General features: G+C 40.3%; 1 protein-coding gene across 2 annotated transcripts in view; it reads right to left on the bottom strand.

The window, feature by feature from the left end:
• Window positions 1–20,395, bottom strand: part of SYNE1 (spectrin repeat containing nuclear envelope protein 1) — a 292,023-nt gene extending 271,628 nt beyond the window's left edge. The window contains exons 1-2 of one of the 2 annotated variants that reach the window (XM_061378642.1): window positions 20,317–20,395; window positions 10,460–10,697 (exon numbers count right to left, since the gene is read on the bottom strand). In XM_061378642.1, the coding sequence (XP_061234626.1) occupies window positions 10,460–10,523 (64 nt within the window). In that variant the 5' untranslated portion in view covers window positions 10,524–10,697; window positions 20,317–20,395. Of the gene's footprint in view, window positions 1–10,459; window positions 10,698–19,797; window positions 20,022–20,316 lie in introns of those variants that run through there. The other variant, XM_061378641.1, reaches the window with a different exon arrangement.
• Window positions 20,396–21,502: the final 1,107 nt, after the last annotated feature.

The raw sequence follows: 21,502 nt of genomic DNA, 5'->3' as shown, positions 1-21,502 counted from the left end.
GGGTAGTACACTCCGACATACAGTCCTTGCACTATATGGTGAAGCTCTACCTCTCCAGGTACACCAGTGATTGATAACCTTCAGGCAGGCTGGTGGAGTTATGACAGCCTATGCAATTATGACAAGCAGCTGCATTGTATGAGTAAGGTGCAGAAAGCACAGGAATGATATTATATTTGTACAGGCCTTCAGCATCTCTGTAAGACAATGATAAATTTTCCCTGGGAATTCCACTAGCATAGCTAAAAAGAAACTCAACGATTTGGGTAAACTAAATATTAACATTCTGCAGCAATGACTATGCCGTTATACATGTTACTAAATGTTCCAAATATCATATCAGGCTGATTATGACAGTCTTTAGCCTGAAGATTCATAGGTTTTGCAGGTTTATGTCGCAAGCCTAATAGTGTTATAAAAAGGTTACATACATTCTCCATAGACACTTAAACCAATGTGCATTGGTGAGGGCATAACACTAAAAGTACTAAAAATATGCAATAAATACTGAAACGTAATTGCATAAAATCTAGTGAAATCACAGTAAGAGAAGTTCCACAAATTATGTTTCTTAATATATTAATGATCACATCCCGTGTAATGAAACACCACACAATATTTGACAATGCTACGTTAACAAAGACTCCTCAGCAGGTGAAGCTGAGAGAGATATCAGCCAGAGAGAGTGACGAAGGCAGGTTGAGGTGTGGGCTCTTGGCCTACACACAGGCTGTACCAAGGATGGAGCCCGGGAGGAACTGTCCTCATTGCTCAATGGTTATTCGGTATTACTCATTCTTCCACACTTACCTTGGGGTTATTTATCCTGAACCATCAGGATGCTTTTCTTCTAGATCCCTAGCAGTTCCTATATTGAATTAAAATCATCACCAAGAACCCAAAATAAACCTGTATCTGTTTCAACAGATAGGATGGAGGCTAGCTTTTACAATTAGCCCTAGTTCCTTCACACACCTTCCAAAAACATTATATGTGGACCAGCCCCAAATTGGTCTACTAACAAATGAGAAAAATAAAATATACACAAAACCAACCAACCATAACTTGAATATAAGTATCACCTGTGCAAATAAGTAATCAATTATAACTTCCTGTAAAATTTAACATATTTCAAGCATCTCTTTTTACTGCAGAGAAATAAATTCCAAAGAGCTGGGGGTGTGGGGTGTAGGTGGGTTTGCTTTTTTGTTTTGCTTTTTAACTTTTTGTTCCTCTTTCTTCTTTTTTAAATAGACCATTGGATTCTTAATGGGTTGTTGACACTTCCTTCATAAAACTCCTCCTCATCTTAGATGAAAGACAGAACAAGTAGCCTGTTTTCTTGCATGCAGTAATAGATGATTCACTTGGATGCATATAACTGCCATCTAAAAAACTTCAGTGTGGGTCTAAAATAGGATTCTGTGATATGACTCACAGAACCTTTGTGACAGAAACTAAGATATTTTAAGTAAATGAAGTCTAAAGTGCAAAATAAAAACTACATTCTAGAAATAGTCTGTGGAATAAATCACTAAAAATCTTAGGTGTTATTTTTTTAATCTGTGTTTTATCTACCTGCGAGTATACTCTCTGAAGCATATTATCACCCTGAATTAAAGGTAGTGAAGCCTCTGATTTCCACGAAACGGCAAAACAGAATTACAGGAAAAAAGTACAATTTTCTCAACTAAATATTTTGCCTTTCCACTACGTAAGCTTACATCAATATACAAGCATGACCACTAATAGTTCCTCTGAAAAACTATTTTAATCCTTATTAATTAGTAACTAGGGACAAGAGACACGTCCTCCTGTAATTTTCAGATCCTCTAGTATTAAAAAACAACAGAGATGGCATTCCAAAAGGGAAGGCTATTTATGATGATGACAACTTGTGATGTCCAAATTTAGTAATCTACCAAAATGTACGAGATGTATTCTAGGAAAATACTACAGCACAGCTGTGAGAAGATAAAGCTTAATTTTTCATGACTGCAGCATATTGTGATATAACACAGGGAATGAATCAGATGTCACAAGACAAACAAATGTCAAAGTCATAACCTGCATCGAAAAACCTGAAAGCATATTTTGAAGATATTCTGCATCCTGGTACCCCCAGTTCAATGCTATTACTACAATAACTGTCTAGCAGCCTTTCAGAATAAAAGGAGTTCTCTCAAAAAATACTTATCAGTGTAATATTTTCCTTCTCAAAAATCTTTATCTTCACTAAACCCTCAAAACTGACACGCTATTGTTCCTATTTAGACTTCATGAAATATCACCCCTTTCACACCAGTAACAGATATGGCAGATGATATTTTAAGATAAAGTCTTAACTGGAAACATTTTTTGAGCCTCATATAGGGATTTATCACAACCAACATTAAGCAGCTGCCATGTAGATGCCTACATATAAACTTGTCAAACTAGGCTGAGCAGAATGGAGCTGCTGAAGACAGGTCTGTATAAAACACAATTTGCCTGACGCATTTTGGATATCCAGTGTATTTCAGAAGCACTATACTTTTTAACCTCTGCCTATAAAATGATCCAAGGAAGATTTTCCTCTTGCGTTTTGCCTCCTGAATTTTGTGCAGTGAGTCCTGTCCTCAGTGTTTAGATCGAAGCATATAAGAAGAATATAAATTTTTGAGCTGTGTTCCCACAGAACCGAATGAAAGCAGTCTCAGTGTGAGACACTACCATCTCAACCATTTTCTCCCCTAAACAAATCTTTATCCTAGGTGGAAATTGAAAAAAAAAGAAACCCCAACCAAACAAAAATCATGCTGACTTCCCTTAAATAGCAACTCAAATGCAAATACGTTTGTCATTTATATCATCTCTGTGATCTTTAGTGCTCTGTATCCTAGTTGACCATCAACCAAGTGGAAAGTGGATCATAGATTAGTTTACTAACCTGTGAGAACTGTGCTGGGATCACCAAAAGTGCATGCAAGAAAAAAATTAAGTATGATTTATATTACCTTACTCATTTGGGAAGAAAAAGCAGTAGAAAAGTAAGCAATGAGATGCCAAGGTTAACTTACAAAATATTAAAAAAGCATTTTAAATCACTAACTTGGAAGTTGTTAACAAAGCAAAAAACTCTAAAAATCAAAAAACAGGACCATGCTTCTCTAAAAAAAATGCTGCATTGCACAGACTGGTCCAGGATTGTGTTCTCGTTGAGAACACAAAATGAAAGCTAACTGCAATAAAACAAAATCATAGAATGGTTTGGGATGGAGGGAGCTTAAAAGATCATCTATTTTCTACCTCCCTGCCATAGGCAGGGACACGTTCCATTAGACCAGGTTGCTCAAAGTCCCATCCAACCTGGCCTTGAACACTGCCAGGGATGGGGCAGCCAACACTGACAGATCTGGGCAGCCTGTGCCAGTGTCTCACCACCCTCACAGTGAAGAATTTCTTCATAATACCTAACCTAAATCTACCCTCTTCCAGTTTAAAGCCATCCTTTGTCTTATCTCTACATGCCCTTGATAAGAATTTCTCCAGTTTTCTCACAGGCCCTCTTTAGGTACTGGAAGGTTGCTATAAGGTCTCCCCAGAGCCTTCTCTTCCCCAGGCTGAACAAACCCAACTCTCAGCCTGTCTACACAGGAGAGGTGCTACAGCCCTCTCATTATCTTCATGGCCCTTTTCTGGACTTACTTATGCAGGTCCAAATCCCTCCTGTGTTAGGGGCTCCAGAGCCCCCATAATACGATACCTAGAATTCAGTGCATACTTCAGTCATTTGTGCTGCTAGTAAAATGGTTTGATTGTATCATTTTCATGACATTTTTGCAATACCTACAGGTAGCTCAGAACTTACCTATCTTTGACAGGAATACATCAGATTAAAACTATTAGACTCCTTAATCAGAAGAAACTTGAAGTAGATTCTCACAGGACTTGTTTCCATATGCATAAACCAGAATTAAATACTTCTAGCTATGGTGATTTTACAGCTAGCCTTAGCAACTTTCCTTACAAAATGTTAACTAATATTTAACCTGATTATCCCTGGCTGCAGTCTAACCCTTTCACATGTTTTTGTTGGAGTAAATGAAAACACATGATCTCTTTTCTTTCTTTTTTTACCCTTTAGTGATTTTCCTTGCACCTATATTTGGTGTTTTTTATGATCTGTCTTAACCTTCAAACGTAAACAACGTATTTCAGTATTTTGTTCTGAAATAATACTAACTTAAATTCTCTCACATTGAAAAAAAAAAAAAAGAAAAAAAAGAAAAAAAATTGAAAACCTGGTTGAATTTGTCCTGTTAAGTAACATGTGGGCTGTAACGTTATTCAGATTCCCAGTTCATTATTTAGATCTATCTGGCTTTCAGGTCATACAGTCTACAGAGTCAGTAGAGTCAGAAGAGTCTATTTTCCCTTAACACACTGCCAATGAATAGTGAATTGCCTTAGTTACAAGACTTACCTGGGTAATAATTTACCCTGGCATCTTTTTTAACTCAGGAATCTTCTAAATACAAGAAAGCAGCTTGAATCAAACTGGGACATTTCAGACAGTGAGATTGCAAAGAAAATGCAGCAGCACCAGGACTACATGGAAGCAGCATATAACAGGAAACTGACAAAAGGAAACCTTAACTGGGGCGATATTTGCAATATGGGCATAAAACTCAGCTGTGCAAAGCGTGCAACTTGCCCCTCCTGACCAAGCACACCTTTTCAATTGAGCTCACATTTACAAATGTGATCTCGCCATTTGATTTTGCAGATAATAAAATGGTAAATTGCACTGAAAGGGGAGACTCTGCCACTCCAGTTTTTGCCAGGATCAAACCTGACCTCTACAAATTAATTTTCAGCTGGTTCAGGTCCAAGGTAAGAGAAGGAAGAGCACTGGTGTAAACAAAATTTGGAACATGAACACAGTGAAGCAAGGTAGCTTTCAGGAGCAGGTATATGTTAAATCAGCTTATCTTAATGTCAAACTGTGGCTCTTGGAACTGTTGACTTCAGAGTGAAAACAACCAAAGGAAAACATCAATAAAGGTACATATTAACAAAGTGCCTCTCAGCTAAATATAAAAAGATCTACTGATTAGTTAATGGCTACTATTAGTATGGTTTGGAAAAGAAATGCTCAGACGTAAAAGGAAGAAAAAGAAGAGCTAAAATGTAAGGGGGAGAAAAGAGGGAAAAGGAAAGACAATCCAGTAGAAAACCAACTCACAGCTTTCTGTGAATGGTGCTAATACACGGAAGGCATTCAAACTACAGATGATACTCAGCTGTAGGTAACTACACAAAACAAGGACTGGACTACAGGCTGATTTGACCTGTGTGTATTGAAGTTCTTCATGAGTGTATGAAGACTACTAGAACTATGGTTCCTTTCCATCATAGTGGGTCTTCATGAATGACTATGTTGCTCGCTTTCCCACCCCAACATTTCCTACACAATAAAGTGTCTCTACAGGGAGTTTACAAAAGCCCAAGATACCCACAAGCCAGCAGAAGTTTAAGAGCCTAGAACAGTGTTGCAACTGTTTAAGAACAGTGGTGCAATCCAGAAATAAACAGAAGATTGAGAATAATTCTTTTATGTTTTCATGTCATTTGTAGAGGCTTTTTCAGGCAACAAACTGATTGTCTTATAACGTTACACTGTTTAAATACCTGTACTTTGTATGGCCTGGAACTGGTTTTACCAAATGGGGTTAAACTGGATAACTGTCTCAAAATATTGGTGTTAACAGAGCAAATTAACTGGGGTGGCATATACATTAAGATTATAGTGCACACTGAATTTTTGCAATCCATTATAGGTATGGACAAAAATGTCCTTGACTAAATGGATGACCACCCATGCTGCTCAGAAAAATCTCTACCCAGTACAGACTACTAAATGAGAAAATGGAGGAAACAAAGGGAAGGAAAAGGAGGAACAAGAAAAGCCTGTGGTTACAGCGACAGTACAACATCACCTTACAAGCCAGTAACAGCAAGTCAGCATACAGGAGTGACAAGGTCCAGAAGAATGGGACACTGACTTTCTTGGTTTGTCCTTTTTTTTTTCTCCAGAACAGCATACGCATGATTGAAATTCGTGTGTAACAGTGTAGTACTTACAGAAAAGGCTGAGTTTCATGATGGCAGATATTACAAGGAAATAAGAAGTTTACTAGCTTGTTTTCCAACACTCCATGCTTTGACTTTTGCAGCTGTTAAAAATGCTGTAAATATCTTCAGTGTATGACCAGCTTTAATGTTAGTGAAACTTGCACTTCCTGTAAATTAAGGAGCAGTGTTTTTGTGCCAATTGGCATCTAATTCCTTAAGTAATCCCAAAGACAATCCTAGGAATGTAACTCAAATCAGTTGTGTACACTGGTTCTGCTTGGGTTTTGTGAGTTTTTTTATAATATGAACAGGGAAGGATAAGCATAAGGCACTGTAGAAAACCTTGAATTGTGCTAGCAAGGAATAAATTATGCAAATAATTACATGAAAGAATGTCATCAGTTCATTCTGTAGTACTACTATCTGAGGATGGGTTCCTCATGCTTAAGCTCAGGAATGAAAAACATCATGTGTCATCTCTGTATTCTCTCATCTCTCTCTTTAGCCAATGAGGAGAGATAAGCACTTTAAGAAAATTAATTACACCCTTCTTACACACATGCCTTCGACTGCATTAGATCGTGTAGCAGTCACGCCACCATTTCAGTTCCTGGAAGCCCGACTTTCCTGACCCAGGTGAGATGGACTTGGCAGCCCCTGTGCACTGAGCAGGGTAACATAGTTTGAGTGAGCGCTGAGGGAAGGACAAGCACTAAGCAGAAGCTAGTGGAAAGATGTCACATGCAACTAAAGGTATGTGACCAGCAAGAGTGAGATAGAGAGCAACTATGACTTCTGTGGATTTACACCTACCTTCTTGACTATGATTATTATGGGGGTGGCCTATCCACAGATCCACCTCTCCACCTTTCCATTTAAAGTGGCAAGACCACTCTTTTCCACAACCCTTGCCTATTTTATATGTTACCAAATTTGCAGAATTAAAATACAATAGGAAGGATTTTTGCTTCAAAAACATACCCTTATTAATTAAAATTCAAGTGACAAAGGATCATACTCCTTCTGGAGTGGCTTGTCTCTCTCCCTTTAGTGCAGACTGAGCTATAATGAATAGCCCTATGTATCAGTTTTCATCAGGACGACCGAGATGATGAAATTAGAGATGGTAAATCTTATTGTCAGTGCCCACCTTTCTTCTGTGCCCTGCTGGCCTGGACTAAAGGTCCTCCATACTTCTGGGCAGAGAGTACAATACTTCTACAAGCCTTTAACTGGGCACTACAAGATAAGACAGGCTGTATGTCCACTTGCATACAAACCCACAGCCCAGAACGCTTCATTATCCTTATGATTGTTTGTCCCGAGTGGACTTCTGAGGCAGTGACATGCAGTCTTATTCAAAAACTCTGTAAAAGTTCCAGAGTGTATTGCAACTGTCATAATCACCAAAGCAAAGTTCAAGGCTTTTTTAAAAGCAAACAAACAAACAAACTCAAACAAAACAACCCCCCCTAAAACCCGAAAGATAAAAAAACCAAACCAAAACAAACCAACAAGAACCCACAGAAACCAACAAAACAAAACAAACAAAAGAAAACCAATCAACCAAAAAACCCAATGAAAACCAAACCAAACCAAAACCGACCAAAACAACCCACCAGAACCAACATTGTTGCTCACTGTCAGTTTCAGGACAGCTGATGTGACTGCACTCACTTATAGGATGTGCAACAGAGATTTCAAAACTGGTGCTGAGAATTACAGTGAAGAGTGGCATTTTTCTGGTCTTTCCTATACTCTCCCACCACAACCACTTGAAACGTGTGAGGTGGATATGAGACAGCAGTGTGGAGAAGGGAGCACAGCTTGCTTTACCTCTCTCCAATGCTGACAAATGCCCAGGACTGACATCTGCCAGCTCTGACAGTGTCACACAAGAAGTCTTCTGCCACAGCTTACAGCCAGGTACAAAAGCAGGTGTTGTGAAACACAACTGCTACCTTGGCACTGACTGAGGATCCTCCAAGCCATCTCCAGTCCTATTACACTGTGAATACTGTCAGTTCTACTCTCACCTTGAGCTGTGCACTCAGCTCCAACTGCACCGATTCTGGGCTGCCATGCAAACATGACAAGAAATATCTTTGCATTCCTGTGTTCATATCTGCTCCTATTTCAGCTGACTATAATATCTGAAAGGTAGAGCAACCTTAGTTCACAAGGGCTAACGTCGTCGCACTGCAGACTGCATGCTCATCCATAATGTAGAACTACAGACTAAAAAAAGACTTCGGCTACAAGCACTCTAATCTTGGCACAGGTGATTTATTGAAGTATTGATTCTGCAGCAAAACTCAGATCCCAGCAAGACAAAGCTGAACTGATTTCATCTGAGAAGCAAAGAATCCAGTTATAGGTGTGACTATAAGCTAACAGGCAATGCCAAATTTGCAGTTACTTCATATGTTTTCTTTTAAAATGTTTTCACTTAAAAGATCACTTCATTATTTTTGCTTTATTTCCAAAAAGACGAAGCCCACGAACACAAAGCAGACTGAACTATATATCAGAATTCAGCAGAGCAAAACACATAAAAGTTAGAAACAATTACGTAAAATACCTAAAGTGCAAATTAACAGAACAGCCATTTTGTCAGCGACAGCTGCATGGATGTTTAGGAAGTTAGTATGCAAGAATCTGATAATTAATAGGTCCACATGCTCTGTAAATACGTCATGTGACATCCTCCTTACTCAGTGCTTCAGAGTACCAGCCTGGATAATCCTCCCTGAACATAGCTCAGTTCCTTGATCCCTTCCTTTGCAATACGCCTCCATAACCTCCAAGAACCTTTCCCATTTCTCCTATTTCTTCATATTCTTTGGAAAGTCTCTGAGCTTCATAATTGTTTCATTTCTTGCTTCAAAACTCTCTTCCCCCCCCCCGCCCCCCCCGGAATTCTTATTAAGAACATGACATCTTTTACACACAAATACATGTATATACACACACACAGGGTTTACTAAAACCCTTGCCTGTTCTGTGGGCAAGGTTGCCGTATTGTACCCGTGCACTCTCATTCATTTGCATCATCCTGGAATGTCTTATCCTAATGCTTAAACCACACATTCTCTGGGCAGGGAATATTTCCTCACTATGTTTGTGGGCACTTTGAGCAACCAGTTAGTAAGACTGCAGCCTAAGAATTAGCCAACACAAAAATAACAAGGGAAAAGATAGTAACTGTATAACAAGCTGAGGAACAACAAGCAGAAGCATTTTGGAACTGCAAAAGTGCTGTAGCAGGTCTAGATAGGACAGACCGTGCATCTTTGTTTACTCCTTTATTTATATACTGAGACTACATGGAAATTATGCCTGCTAGTCGTAGCTGGTGGCTTGGAAGCTGAGTTTAAATATCCTGAACTGAAAAACAATAAATGGAAGGAAAAGCCATGCGAAAATAAAAGCTTCCAGATTTAGAAGATGCAGAGAGAGGCAGTAAGGGTTCTGTGCCTGTAAGCTTTTGCTGAAGTCAGTAGAAGCTGGTGTGTAAAGAAAGTAAGAGGTCAGGGATTTATGGTCAAGTTTAAAAGTCAGGAGTGAAACAGTACAGCAGCACTGATGTTTTGTTTCTAGTCGATATCATCATTTGAACAAAACCATACATTCTGAATGCATGATTTTAGCTGCAGCAATTAGATGTATACCTTCTAAAAAGATAAAACTATTAATGCTTTACTATAAGAACTTAAGACCATAAAGAATGCTCAATGAATACTGCAAAGACATCCTGCAGTATGTTATCTAAAAGGTTATCCACTTCAGCATTAATAATTAGCTTACTGAGTTATGAATTCTTTAATGCTTAAGAACATAATGACGTATAGCTCTTGTTTAGAGGCAGCAAGTATTGCTAAACTAGTAAATATTACTCTACTACCTGTACAGTTCATAGTTGAAAAAAGGTCAGATATAATTTCTATTCTCTTTTCTATAAGAAAACTGATGAACAATTAGATCATGTGCAGGAAACAGAAACCAGTCTCATAATCATAGAATCATAGAATAGTTAGGGTTGGAAAGGACCTTAAGATCATCAAGTTCCAACCCTGCTGCCATAGGCAGGGTCACCTCGCACTAAACCATATCACCGATGGTTTAATAATACCTGTTGCTTTTAAAAACCTCTATTAATGTTATACTGAAGGACTTATTTAATCAGAGTCCCTCAGATATACTACAAATATTTTCCAGTAGGTAAGTTTGGAACAGTTATTAAACTTCAGAAATATTGTCATGACTCTGCACCATAGCAAAAAACAAGAACCTCCATTTACGAATGGGTGGCAGAGGCCACGAGCCCGAGTCAGTCTCTTACCTTGAAGTCGTTGCATGACATTAGCAATATCTCTTGATCTTGCCACTAGTCGGGATGAGGCCATGATCTCTTTGCAGCGAGTCCACTTTCCCTGACAGAGCTCTCCCTCCAAGACAGTGTTTTCAGTGAGATGAGGATCTTTTAGGGTTCAACCCTCTGACTGGGGCAGTCAGATGCCTCCAGTCTAACGCCAGCCCTCACAGCACCAGTGAACAACACAGGCAAGCAACCTCAGCACCTGAGAAAGAAAGAACAAGGCTTAGAGGAAACTTTTACTGCCTCTGCAAACTAAGAAGTCTGAGTCTTAATAGCTGTTTTAACACATAAAGAGAGGTATGTTTTAGCCATAGAGTACACCCCAGCCAGAGACACAATTAATGCTGAAAGCTTGCTTGGCAATCGGCAGTGGAATGAAGCTGCAAAAACAAATCATTTAAAAAAATTGGCAATGCACCAGACATCAATGCTTTCCTGAAGATGCTTGTGGATGTCATTTATAACTAACAATGATGGTATACATAGTAAAATAATACTGTAATACTTCCTTGATGTAAATAATATTAGGTGTAAAGGAGGAAAAGGCAAAACACTTGCAAAATTCAAAAGCTGCATAGAATCACAGAATAGTTAGGGTTGGAAAGGACCTTAAGATCATCAAGTTCCAACCCCCCTGCCATGGGCAGGAACACCTCGCTCTAAACCATATCACCCAAGGCCTCGTCCAACCTGGCCTTGAACTCATCCTATTTCACCATGCTGTGAAGGAGCACATAATAGTAACTTGTTGATCAGAATAATCCCTAACTCCACTGGACTATGTGATCAAATCTGAAATATTGAGATTCATATGCTTTATTATTAAAATCATATTTACATTTACTTTTCAAGTGTATAAAGATGTATTTGGTGTCATTTAACATCAAAACCTGTGAAGTAGAACTGCTACATGAACTTGATATAGTAAGATCTACGTGACTATAAATCTGGTCCAAAAAAAAAACCAAACCAAAGATCCAATTAGATTATTCAGATAACGTTATCAATAACATCTTGTTTTCTGCGGAACAAGTACATGTTGTGTATGTATGCCGCTGTTCATACTCAGTGTATAGACACCAAGAATAATTTGATTCATACTACAGATGCCAAATTCAGGATGATATACAGTTGTCCAATATCACAAATATTAGTGGGTTTACTGGCACTGTGCACTTTCCTCTTTCCCTAGCCCTAAGGTCTGTCAGAGGATAGAGTCCTTCAACTTCAGACAAACAAGCCTATAGGCCATACAGCTTTAGGCACGCTGAACTGTTCCAGAGGAGCTATGTCAACATGTAAGGTCTGCCAGAGGAAATCACATTTCAGCATTTCCTTTTCTGAGCCTTCAAACCCTGCTTGACCAAGGGAACTCCCTGCTTTCCCTCTTACTGATACTTTTATTGTATGTTTACCGTGTATTTTGGATACATAAGCACTGCTCAGGTCTGCAGACTCAGGCTAGCTTTAAATGAGTGGAACTGAGGGAAGCACACTTCCTGTGAATCATCATGTAGGAAAAGGTCCACCATGCACACAAGCTACACTCCTGCAGGCCACTGCCAGACTGATCCCAGTACCTACTCTGATGAAGTTACTGCTATTTTTACTTATGTCTACACTTTACACAAGACATACAGATGTTCCTATACCTACTCTCTTCCCATGCATGCCTCTCTTCTTCAGGGATCTCCTCCCTTCCATTCCTCTTCCCCACCTTCCAGGCCTTGTCCCGCTCCTTTTCAGGGTGTGCAAACACTGTGCATATCAGACACCATCTCCCAGGTATGGAAAGGCACCCTGGCAGGTAGGAAACCTCACCTTGCAACAGCTAGGGAGAAGAAGGTGCCATCAGCACATCTCTCAGCTGCAACATAGGCTGAGGCTGAGGGTCCTGTGGTGCAACTGAGTTGCCTCACAGAACATTGGCAAGCATAGCTCTCCCACAGCAAACACCAAACAGTGCCTGACTTCAGTGGGGAGCAAAAGGAGGTTTTCAGTGGCTCATGCTCACATATGCACATATGCCATCCTGGTGACCTTTGCTTTCTTTGCCATAATTAAATGAAACATCAGGTTGTCTAGCCCCATCCAACCCAGAAATATTTATAACACAGTGGGTTAATGAAGCCCTGTTTCTGCAGCAGTGGCACTGCTAATATTTTGAGCAGTACTGTAGGTGAGGTACAGCAACTTTTAATAGCAGGCTGCTAAACTAATTGTTGGGCAGAGATAAGGGGTATTAAAAATGCCTTGTCTGACTGTTTTCTGGCTAAGAGCAGTAACAACATCAGAATACCAGCCCACTTGCACTGTGACGGAGCTGGTGTAAATCAGCTGTATGTGAGCAGATTTAGAGGAGCTGTGGAAGATGCTGATCCAACTCCAAGTTAAAAGCGTCTGGGAAATTATAATGAAGATGTATGTTATATTTACTCATACAGCAGGCTGAGTCACTGTGCAGCGATAATGGCAGACTTGCAATTAATAATTTATCTAGCTGATATTAAATTATAAGCTACATAAGAAGAATCTGTAGTTCTAAATATGGCTCCTCATTCAAAAGCTCCTTTGCAAGCAGTGGGAATTAATTCATTTAAAGAAGGCACCAAGTTAGTACAGGTGCGAAGGAGAGATTCTTGTGTGCACAGCCACCTCCACAGGCAGAAAAAAAATAGCTAAGACATCATCAGGATAGATGAAATTAAGCTACACACACACTTCTTGCCCGTCTTCAGCCAACATCTGAAGCTCCAGAGAACAAGAAAAAACTACATGCCCAGTCAGCTATTCAGTGTAATGCAGAGGGAAATTTTTTTCTGATTTCTACATAGAGTTAAAGCCTGCAAGAAAAGATTTTTCCTACTGCAAGATTATGTTCCTCAGTTTTGTAAACATTAAGATCTTTATTAAATGTTAACTAAACATTTTCATAGCTGTTACACAAAATAAATAAATAGAATGACCTTTTCATTTCAGTGCTAGGCAAAAAGACATATCTCAGATAGATGTGTTGTCAAAAGACACAGGTTTTTTAAAAAGTGTATGGCTTAAATCTCATCAATCAGCCTGAAATAAACCTGAGGGACTGTATGAGCTATTTGGTGTTTTAGCATTCAACAAGTGATTATTCATTGTTGATAATTATTAATTTCTTGGTCTGAACATACAGGGAATAAATACACAAGAGTGAAATGGAACAGTTTTGCATATAAATTAGATTTTTTTTTTAAATTATATTTGCCACTTATCTGGATTTAATGGATGAAGTTAGTTACAGTGACATTATTTTCTTATATTATTGTCCTCGTACTCTGTTTTTAGTTGAAAAGAGGAAACACGAACTTGTCTCATATGAAAGCCATTAGGCCTAGCAATTTGATATAGTAATATACAGTTTACAATTCTCTGGATTGTACTGTTTGTCTCTTCAAGTAGCAGAAAAGTAGGATGCCTGTTCTGTGGAAGAGACAATAAAAAGACTAGATTTATTATGGGCTAACTTTTCCAGGTTCCCAGTGTAATCCTTATTTTTTCATTATCCTTGGCAGTGTTTTTAATTATCTGCAATTAAAAAACAGAATATGTTTTCCCTTTATTGTTAAACCTAGAGGACCACTGGCAAGACCAGGCTGTATTTTATCTCTTAGTTCTTAAAATTTATACAACAGACATGCCTGTTAGCAGACCGGTTCCAGAAAACCAAAGGGACATCTGCTAGGTGCAGACAACATATGATATTGGCAACAATGACTGAAGATAAACCTGAACAATAAAAGGGTAAAAAATTCTCTGACTGTCCTTCGTGTTTGCACAAATTGCAGATAGTCATTACACTGGGTTGATGCCACATATAGCAGCTTGGGGATAATTACTACTGATGTGAAAGCACAGTTGTACCAGGAAAGAGTTTTAGACTTCTATAATCTCCTATTATAGCAGCAATGGATAAAGAGACTCCAGCCAAGCAACAATAAACACTGATAAATAAGTAAAGCTATTGTTAAGAGCAAGAAATAGGCAGGTGGCAAGCAGCAAAAGGACTGTTTCTAATCTGGGACATATAAAAAGAGATATTTGAGAGGACAAAAACCACAGAGTAATAAATTCAAGAAACTCCTGCAGCTAGAAGTCAGATGTTACATAGATACAAGAAATACAGTGGAATAACTAAAAGAACTATAGCACTGAAAACAATCTAAAGGATAACAGAAGGTCAAGTGCTGGAGCACAAAGAGGTAGACTTCCCTGGTAAGAAACAGTGGTACAGAACTGATCTAGTCAAAAAACACTTCCAGGAAAGAACTTCCAAGCATGGTTTACTGCTGTAGCACTAGGGGTCCCCTTTGATTCACAGGCTCTGCTTCTGAAACATAAGAGGTCTTGAAAGTGCTGCCAGACTGATAAGTCACTGCTGGAATGGACGCAATTCTGTGAGGCAGCAGTGATCCTTGTGTCAATCAGGAATAAATGATTCACAGAAAGGTAGGAACCAGAATTTTCTGAAAGTCATAACTGCATTTAAACATCAGACAATCACAGAACCAGCTATTTTACATTGGGCTTTAGTTAGAAGCAGGGTGGGGTGGGGGAGAGGGCAAAACAAATCATAGAAAATACTTCCAACTAAGGAAATGATTGATGTAGTCCACCCTATTAGAAGAATAACCCAAAGCACGTAAGCAGGTCAGGATATTATCTAAAGAGACAGTGCTCAAAAATAAATAAAAGGGAAATCAGTTACAGAAGTCAACCAGACAGAAGAGCACAGGGTCCCTCTCCCCTGTGAAACACTGGAAATTTCTTTAAGTCCAAGGTCCAATAACTATACACCTATGAAAAGCAGAATAAAACTGTTCCAGGCACAATTGGAAAAGCTATCAGTCAGAAATAAGTGGGAAGAAATAAAGGATAAGAAGTAAACTGCTCTCCCATAGTTCGTACTCTCCACAGGGATGAAGAGAGACTTGCTGAAAGACCAGCTGAGTTAGACTAAGGAAGTGAAGAAAGCAAGCAAACAGTTCTTAGTTAAATAAGTAAAAAGGAAGTAGAAAATAAGATCAAGTGGAGATTAATTTGCTTCGGCTAGTATTATACTGTTTTTTCCACTGAACCCAATTCTGAAAGACAAAGGCACAACAGAAATGGAAAAAGCACCATCTGAAATAAAATCAAAGTTAGAAGTGGAAAAAAACTTGATAAAATTAATCCTAGAATACTAAAAATTGTGGCTGATGGGTTGGGAATCCATTTGTAAACTTATTTGAATAAATCTGTCAAGCTGCAAGTAATGCCTACTGGATACATTAAAACTCGGAGCTAGGATGAAGAAATGGGGTGGAGTGATTCAAATGATTCTTATACTATCTTCTAAGAAAATGCAGTACCTCCTCACTGGTCTTCCAAAATCCAGGCCAGCAGAAGAGTACCTTTGCTAATTGTTACAGATGGTTGAGATACAAATCTCTAGCTGCTTGCTTAAACCCAACGTCAGTGCGTACTGGAACTTTCCCAAGTCCAATGGGATATAACTGTGCACCACATAGGTCATGGAAAATGCCATTTTGGCTCTGAAACCTGTTTTTGATAGCACTGTCACTCTGTGCTTCCTTTCTCTACTGCATGGATTGCTTTTGAATAGAAAAAGATGGAAGAAGAGACAGGTTATTATCTTTGACAAAGAACACTTTGAAACAGGAACACTAAAATGAGATGCTCTCACTGACCATCCAACCCCAAACTGACTTATGTGCACTAGTTACCTGAAGGTATTAAAATCTGTTTGTCTTGGGGAGTGTAGGGAGGAAGAGAGAGACAAGTTTGGGTCCTTTCTGGAGGTCCAGATTATTTTGATTCCTCTAGTCATTCTTCAGCATTATGCGGAGCTGAACAAGAGTTCCTCATCTTGCAGAAAGTTGAGGATTTGCAACAGCAATTTATTAATATGGAAAATTCAAGTTAATTTGTATTTCTGGCATTCAAAACCGTGGCCTATGTGGCACACATTTTATCTATACACTTTATCTATAACCGTATTCTAGTATTTACAAATTATTTGTAGGACCTTAGCCATGCACACACCTATGTATGTATTTACATTTCAGCAAGTGAACGCTTCATTTTTTTACTTTCTATTAGTCTTTTTTTAGGGATAGGCAAAACTCCAAGGGTATGAAACTCTGATTTTTGTCTAGAAAGCTGTAATTCCATTTGAACAGAAAATGCAAAGTGTTCTAGGAGAAAATACATGGCAGAGGCTTCTTATTTTTTCTAAAAACTATCAGAACATACATTGTTGGATATATTCAAAGAAAGGCCATTCACTGTCTTTCTGATATGAAATGTTAAATACAGTGTATGCTACACTTTAGTAATCCTGCTATTGAAATTCTTCAGGAACATATTATAGTTTCTATAGATGTTGGTAACAGCAGGAGACTGGGATCAGTAGCTCATAACCTTCTACAAACACAGGATATAATCCTTGCCTCATAGAGCTTACTATATCTGTACAGACAAAGACAGGCCAAGATTAAGATCAGAGGTTGCAATATGCAGGCAAATAGGACAGAGTGAAGTTTGGCTATAATTTGTAAGCTGGTTAATGGTAAGAGAGTCACTGCTGATTTTTCTCTTTTAATACTGATATGGCACCTAGGATTTCTGTGGCATAATACTGCCTATAGCAGGAGGATTTTGCACAGATACATCTGTAGGAGAAAAAAACCCAGGCCACTAAAATAGAAACATTGAGGTATCTCAGGAAAGGGTGGGTCAAGCCAAGTCTGAGATAAGCAAGTAAGCATCAATTCTTTGGTATTTCTGCACATCTCCGAGGCAAGACAGCTTAGCTGAAGTATAATTTGTGAGCAAGGGGCAAATACAGCTGCCATATGAATGGAAAAGCAGAAACTCCTCTGTTTTTCCCATTAAATCTGTGCCTTTGAGTGAAACAAAAGCGAAAGTTTGGCTGCTTCAGATGTACACTGATACTGTTATTTTTTGTGACCTCTGAGGAGACACAAGAGCACTAAAGTTTTGTCACTACCTATAGTAACGGGTAAGTATAGAAATAATTGTTTATGTCTGATGTATGTACTTTCCCAATAACCACAGCCACTACTTGAAAAGAAACAAACAATCACAACTGACTTCCTTTAACAAAGCATAACTGAGCTGCATTAATGTGAGGTCTGTCCAAAGAGTGAATACATGTGGATATCTCTTGGGGACTGATCCACTGAATGCTTGTAGACCCACACTGATCACTCGCCCTTGAAAGCTCTCCAGGAGTTCACACCTTGTTCAGTGCCTCACCCAGCAAAATCCTCCTCAAGGCCAGGCACTATCTTCTCCCTTAATGCATTTACATACTGAAAGGTGCTGCTCCTCCTTCCCTGTGCTCCACTGCTCTCATTGACACACTATTAAAGTGTAAGCTTGAGCAACATACTTGCTCTCAGGCTGCGTAACTCAGCATAGCTCTACTGCACAAGGAGGCGCTCCAAAGGTCCCAAAGTAAAAAAAAAAAAACAACACACCACAAAATCCTTTGAGGATTCTTCCGTTTAATAAAGAGAAAGTAATGCTGCATGAAGGTGTACAGTCATGATGAGGTTCGTGTGTCTGTACTAAGTGCAGCAGTCCAAATCATTACTGGCACTTATCATAGAATCACAGAATAATTAGGGTTGGAAAGGACCTTAAGATCATCTAGTTCCAACCCCCAAAATTAATTAAAGTAAAATTAAAATAAAAATAAAACAAAATAAATAAAATCCGTATCAAACCTGTAAAATGTGTTTGGGTTCATCAGTTATTAATACCTATCCATTCATATTTTGTATTCAGCAACACAGAATTTCCACTGACAAGTGTAATCACTGAAGGTACTATTAAACAACCAACCAAATCACCCCCAACACTATGAACAGGAATTAAATGAACATTATTTATTATTATTTCTACTTTCACACTCGGCAAGAGTTTACAAAGATGAACACTGAATCATTCGAACATGCAGCACCATGTTCAGTCTGGAGAGCTCCTTTTTCCAGGGGAAACTTTGGTGCTTTAAGGAGTATGATAAACATCCCATATGACAACGAATATGAACTCTTACCAGAAAAAAAAAAAAAAAAAGGAAAAAAAAAGTTAATAACTCTACAAATTTTAACACTGCATCTCACAAACCAGTTTTGCCATGTCACTCAGAACACAACACTTAGTGCAACAAACAAAGACAGCATTTACTCATTAAAATAACACAGCACCCTGATATTCTCTGCCCAGTGGAAATAATTAACATAGCTCATCAGCATTTATAGCTTGGGGTCTGGTTTAAGTGTTAAAGTGCACACGAGAATCATGAAAATAATTATCAGAGATGAGACAAAGCAGACAATCCATCACTAGTACTACTACAGGAAAGTGTGTGCCTGTTAACAGTGTTTCAACAGGCTCCGAGCTTGAAAAGTGCTGGCAAGCAGCCAGAAACACCACATACTATTTCCCTACGAGCCACACAGGTTCAAATCCCTCACAGTGACGAGCACAGGAGTTTCCCTCAGCGTCATGGAGGTGATTTACATAAGTAATTCCTCCTCAGTTTGCAAAATCTGGTCTATTGTAGCAGATTACAATTAATCTTACAAGCACTTTTCCCCAGCATGAACATGGTTGAAAATATGATTGTCAGAATCCTAGTAACAACCTTGTCTGTTAGTATTTCAGCAGGTCTCACCTCCAGGGAGTTACCACATATACCAGAGAACATAGGGACTCTCACATCATTGTTGTGGTGCACTTCTCCTTTTTTGCACCATCACTGCAGAAAACCCAGCCTAACACAGGCTTCTTGGAATTGCATGGGAATACTCAGACCTTCCTTGAAGAACTACATTTTGGCCTGCAATGTGTGACTGAGCATAAAACCGGGTATCGCTGCAACATACACGTGGACTCAGGGGGCGAACCACAGCCCTCCTTCGGGATTTTCTTCCCCCGTACTCAGAAAAGCCAAAACCTCAAATCCACGCAGGAAAACGCAGGCTCCGCAACCACGGTAGAGAGTTCCAATTAACCTCAAGAGAGTTTGGTTCTGCGGAGAAGGCAGCGGCTGGAGAGGGGTGCAGCCGGCAAGGCTGCCCCATGGGGGTCCCTTCTTCCTGACCGCGGTCCAGCGGCTCACCCTGGGTTTACCGAGGCGGCGGCCCCTGCTGAACGCCCGCAGCCCTGCAGGGGGGGGCGCGCCGCGACTCTGGCACCCCCGGCCCCTCGCCCCCACCGCCGCCGCTTCTTACCTCTGGCCGCCGCTCCGCACTGTACCGCTCTGCTCCGCGCCTCGGTGCGCCCGGCGTCGCTCCCTGGTTACCGAGTACGCCACGCCGCGCCGGCCCGCGGCGAGCAAGCAGGTGCGGGGGGGCGGAGAAGGCGGCGAGCGGGACTGCGTGTACGGGCTGCACCGGGCCTGGCCCCAGCAGCGCTTCCCAGGCCGCGGCCGCCTCCCGGCTACAGGCCCCCCACCCCGTGCCCCTGAGCCCGCTGTCCTTGCGATGCTCCGCGGGGGGAGCCCGCCTCGCCCCGCCCCACCGCGGCTGCAGCAAGGCCAGGGCGGCTTGTCCGGGAGCGGCTGCTTTGGCCGCTGCTCTCGGGAACCGGGGGATGAGACACCGGCCCCGAACCTGAACACCCCCCGAACTGCGCTCGGGAGAGGAGCCAGAATACTTCTGAGAATGTACCGGGCTGTCGCTGCTAATTGCTATCACTAGTCGTACTACTATTATTATTGTTGCATTGCGTACCCTTCTGCAGGGCATTACCTTTAGCGTAGGCTCCAGAGCACCGTCGCGCACAAGGCAGGGAGCTGCACCAGCAAACTGGGACACCACCGGCACTTACATAACAGCAGCAGGACACAAGCAGCCAGCAAAAAGAGGGTTTGACAGTTCTGGGCTCAGAGCACGCTAGCCATGCAACAGTGTTTGTGACACTAGGGTAAAATGTGATTCTGCCTCTTCAAAAGACGTTTTGCAGTCCTTGAGACTTGTCTGTGCTTCCCTCCCCCCACCCCCTTCATTTTTATTGTTACAATTAAAGCTTGCTTCATACAGTAGACAAAAGGATATTTTTCTGCTTAAGGATTGCTCATCTGTGGTCTTTATTGCTGCAAAAGAAAAACACTCATATAGAGCAGAAGTTGGGAGAAATGGTGCCAATGTACCCCTTGGTGTTCATCTTTTTGGCAGTGCTGCAGTGATTCTACATTAGCATGCAGTGTGTTTACTGGGTGGATGGATGAAATCCGAGTTAGGCAGCAATGATTAGTCAGCACCATCCCTTCCTTTAGTGCTAGTCATGTTCACATTAGGGTACCCTTCTGACGGGAACAATTACACTTGTGTCACTTATCCTGACACAACACACAGTTATGGATCACACACTTGGAGCTGGGATACCGTGTGAAAGAATCAGACATACCAGGAGGATTCTTGTGAAACTGAGGTGTAGGTATCTAGGTCACCTCCAGCTGTCCACAAAAACTCTCTCTTCATGACAATGAGTGTAGCCAAGCATATGGGACCTGAAATTCAAGAGTTGTCGGGGCTTTGTTTTGGGTTGGGTTTTGTTTGCTTTGATTTTCCTTTGGCTAGGGTTTTATTTGTTTATTTTATTATTTGGTTGGTTTTGTTGTTTTGTTTGCAGTTTGGTGTTTGTTTGTTTGTTTAGGGTTTTTTTGTGTGGGAGAACTGCAAAGCCTTTTTCATTCAGTGCTTTCCTACCTTTGTCCTCCATCTTTGTCATAACCCCATGCTTCTTGCAGCATCAAAGATGACAAAGGAAGTAGATGCTGACATGCCCCTGAGTTTCCCCTTTCCACATAGATATTTTTGGTGAATAAATCCCTCACTTTGCTGTCCCTTTCAGAAAATGCCATTTTATTTTAACTTCCTAGGTTGAGAGTATGAGTATTAACATCAGAGGGAACATCTTCACTACAAAAGCTTA

This window comes from Neopsephotus bourkii, unplaced genomic scaffold (assembly GCF_033783945.1).
Source record: "Neopsephotus bourkii isolate Nb327-2 ecotype Australia unplaced genomic scaffold, CSIRO-AGI_Nbou_v1 NB_1767, whole genome shotgun sequence".
In the NCBI taxonomy this organism is placed as follows: Eukaryota; Metazoa; Chordata; class Aves; order Psittaciformes; family Psittacidae; genus Neopsephotus; species Neopsephotus bourkii.
This window is presented reverse-complemented; position numbering and strand designations above follow the sequence as displayed.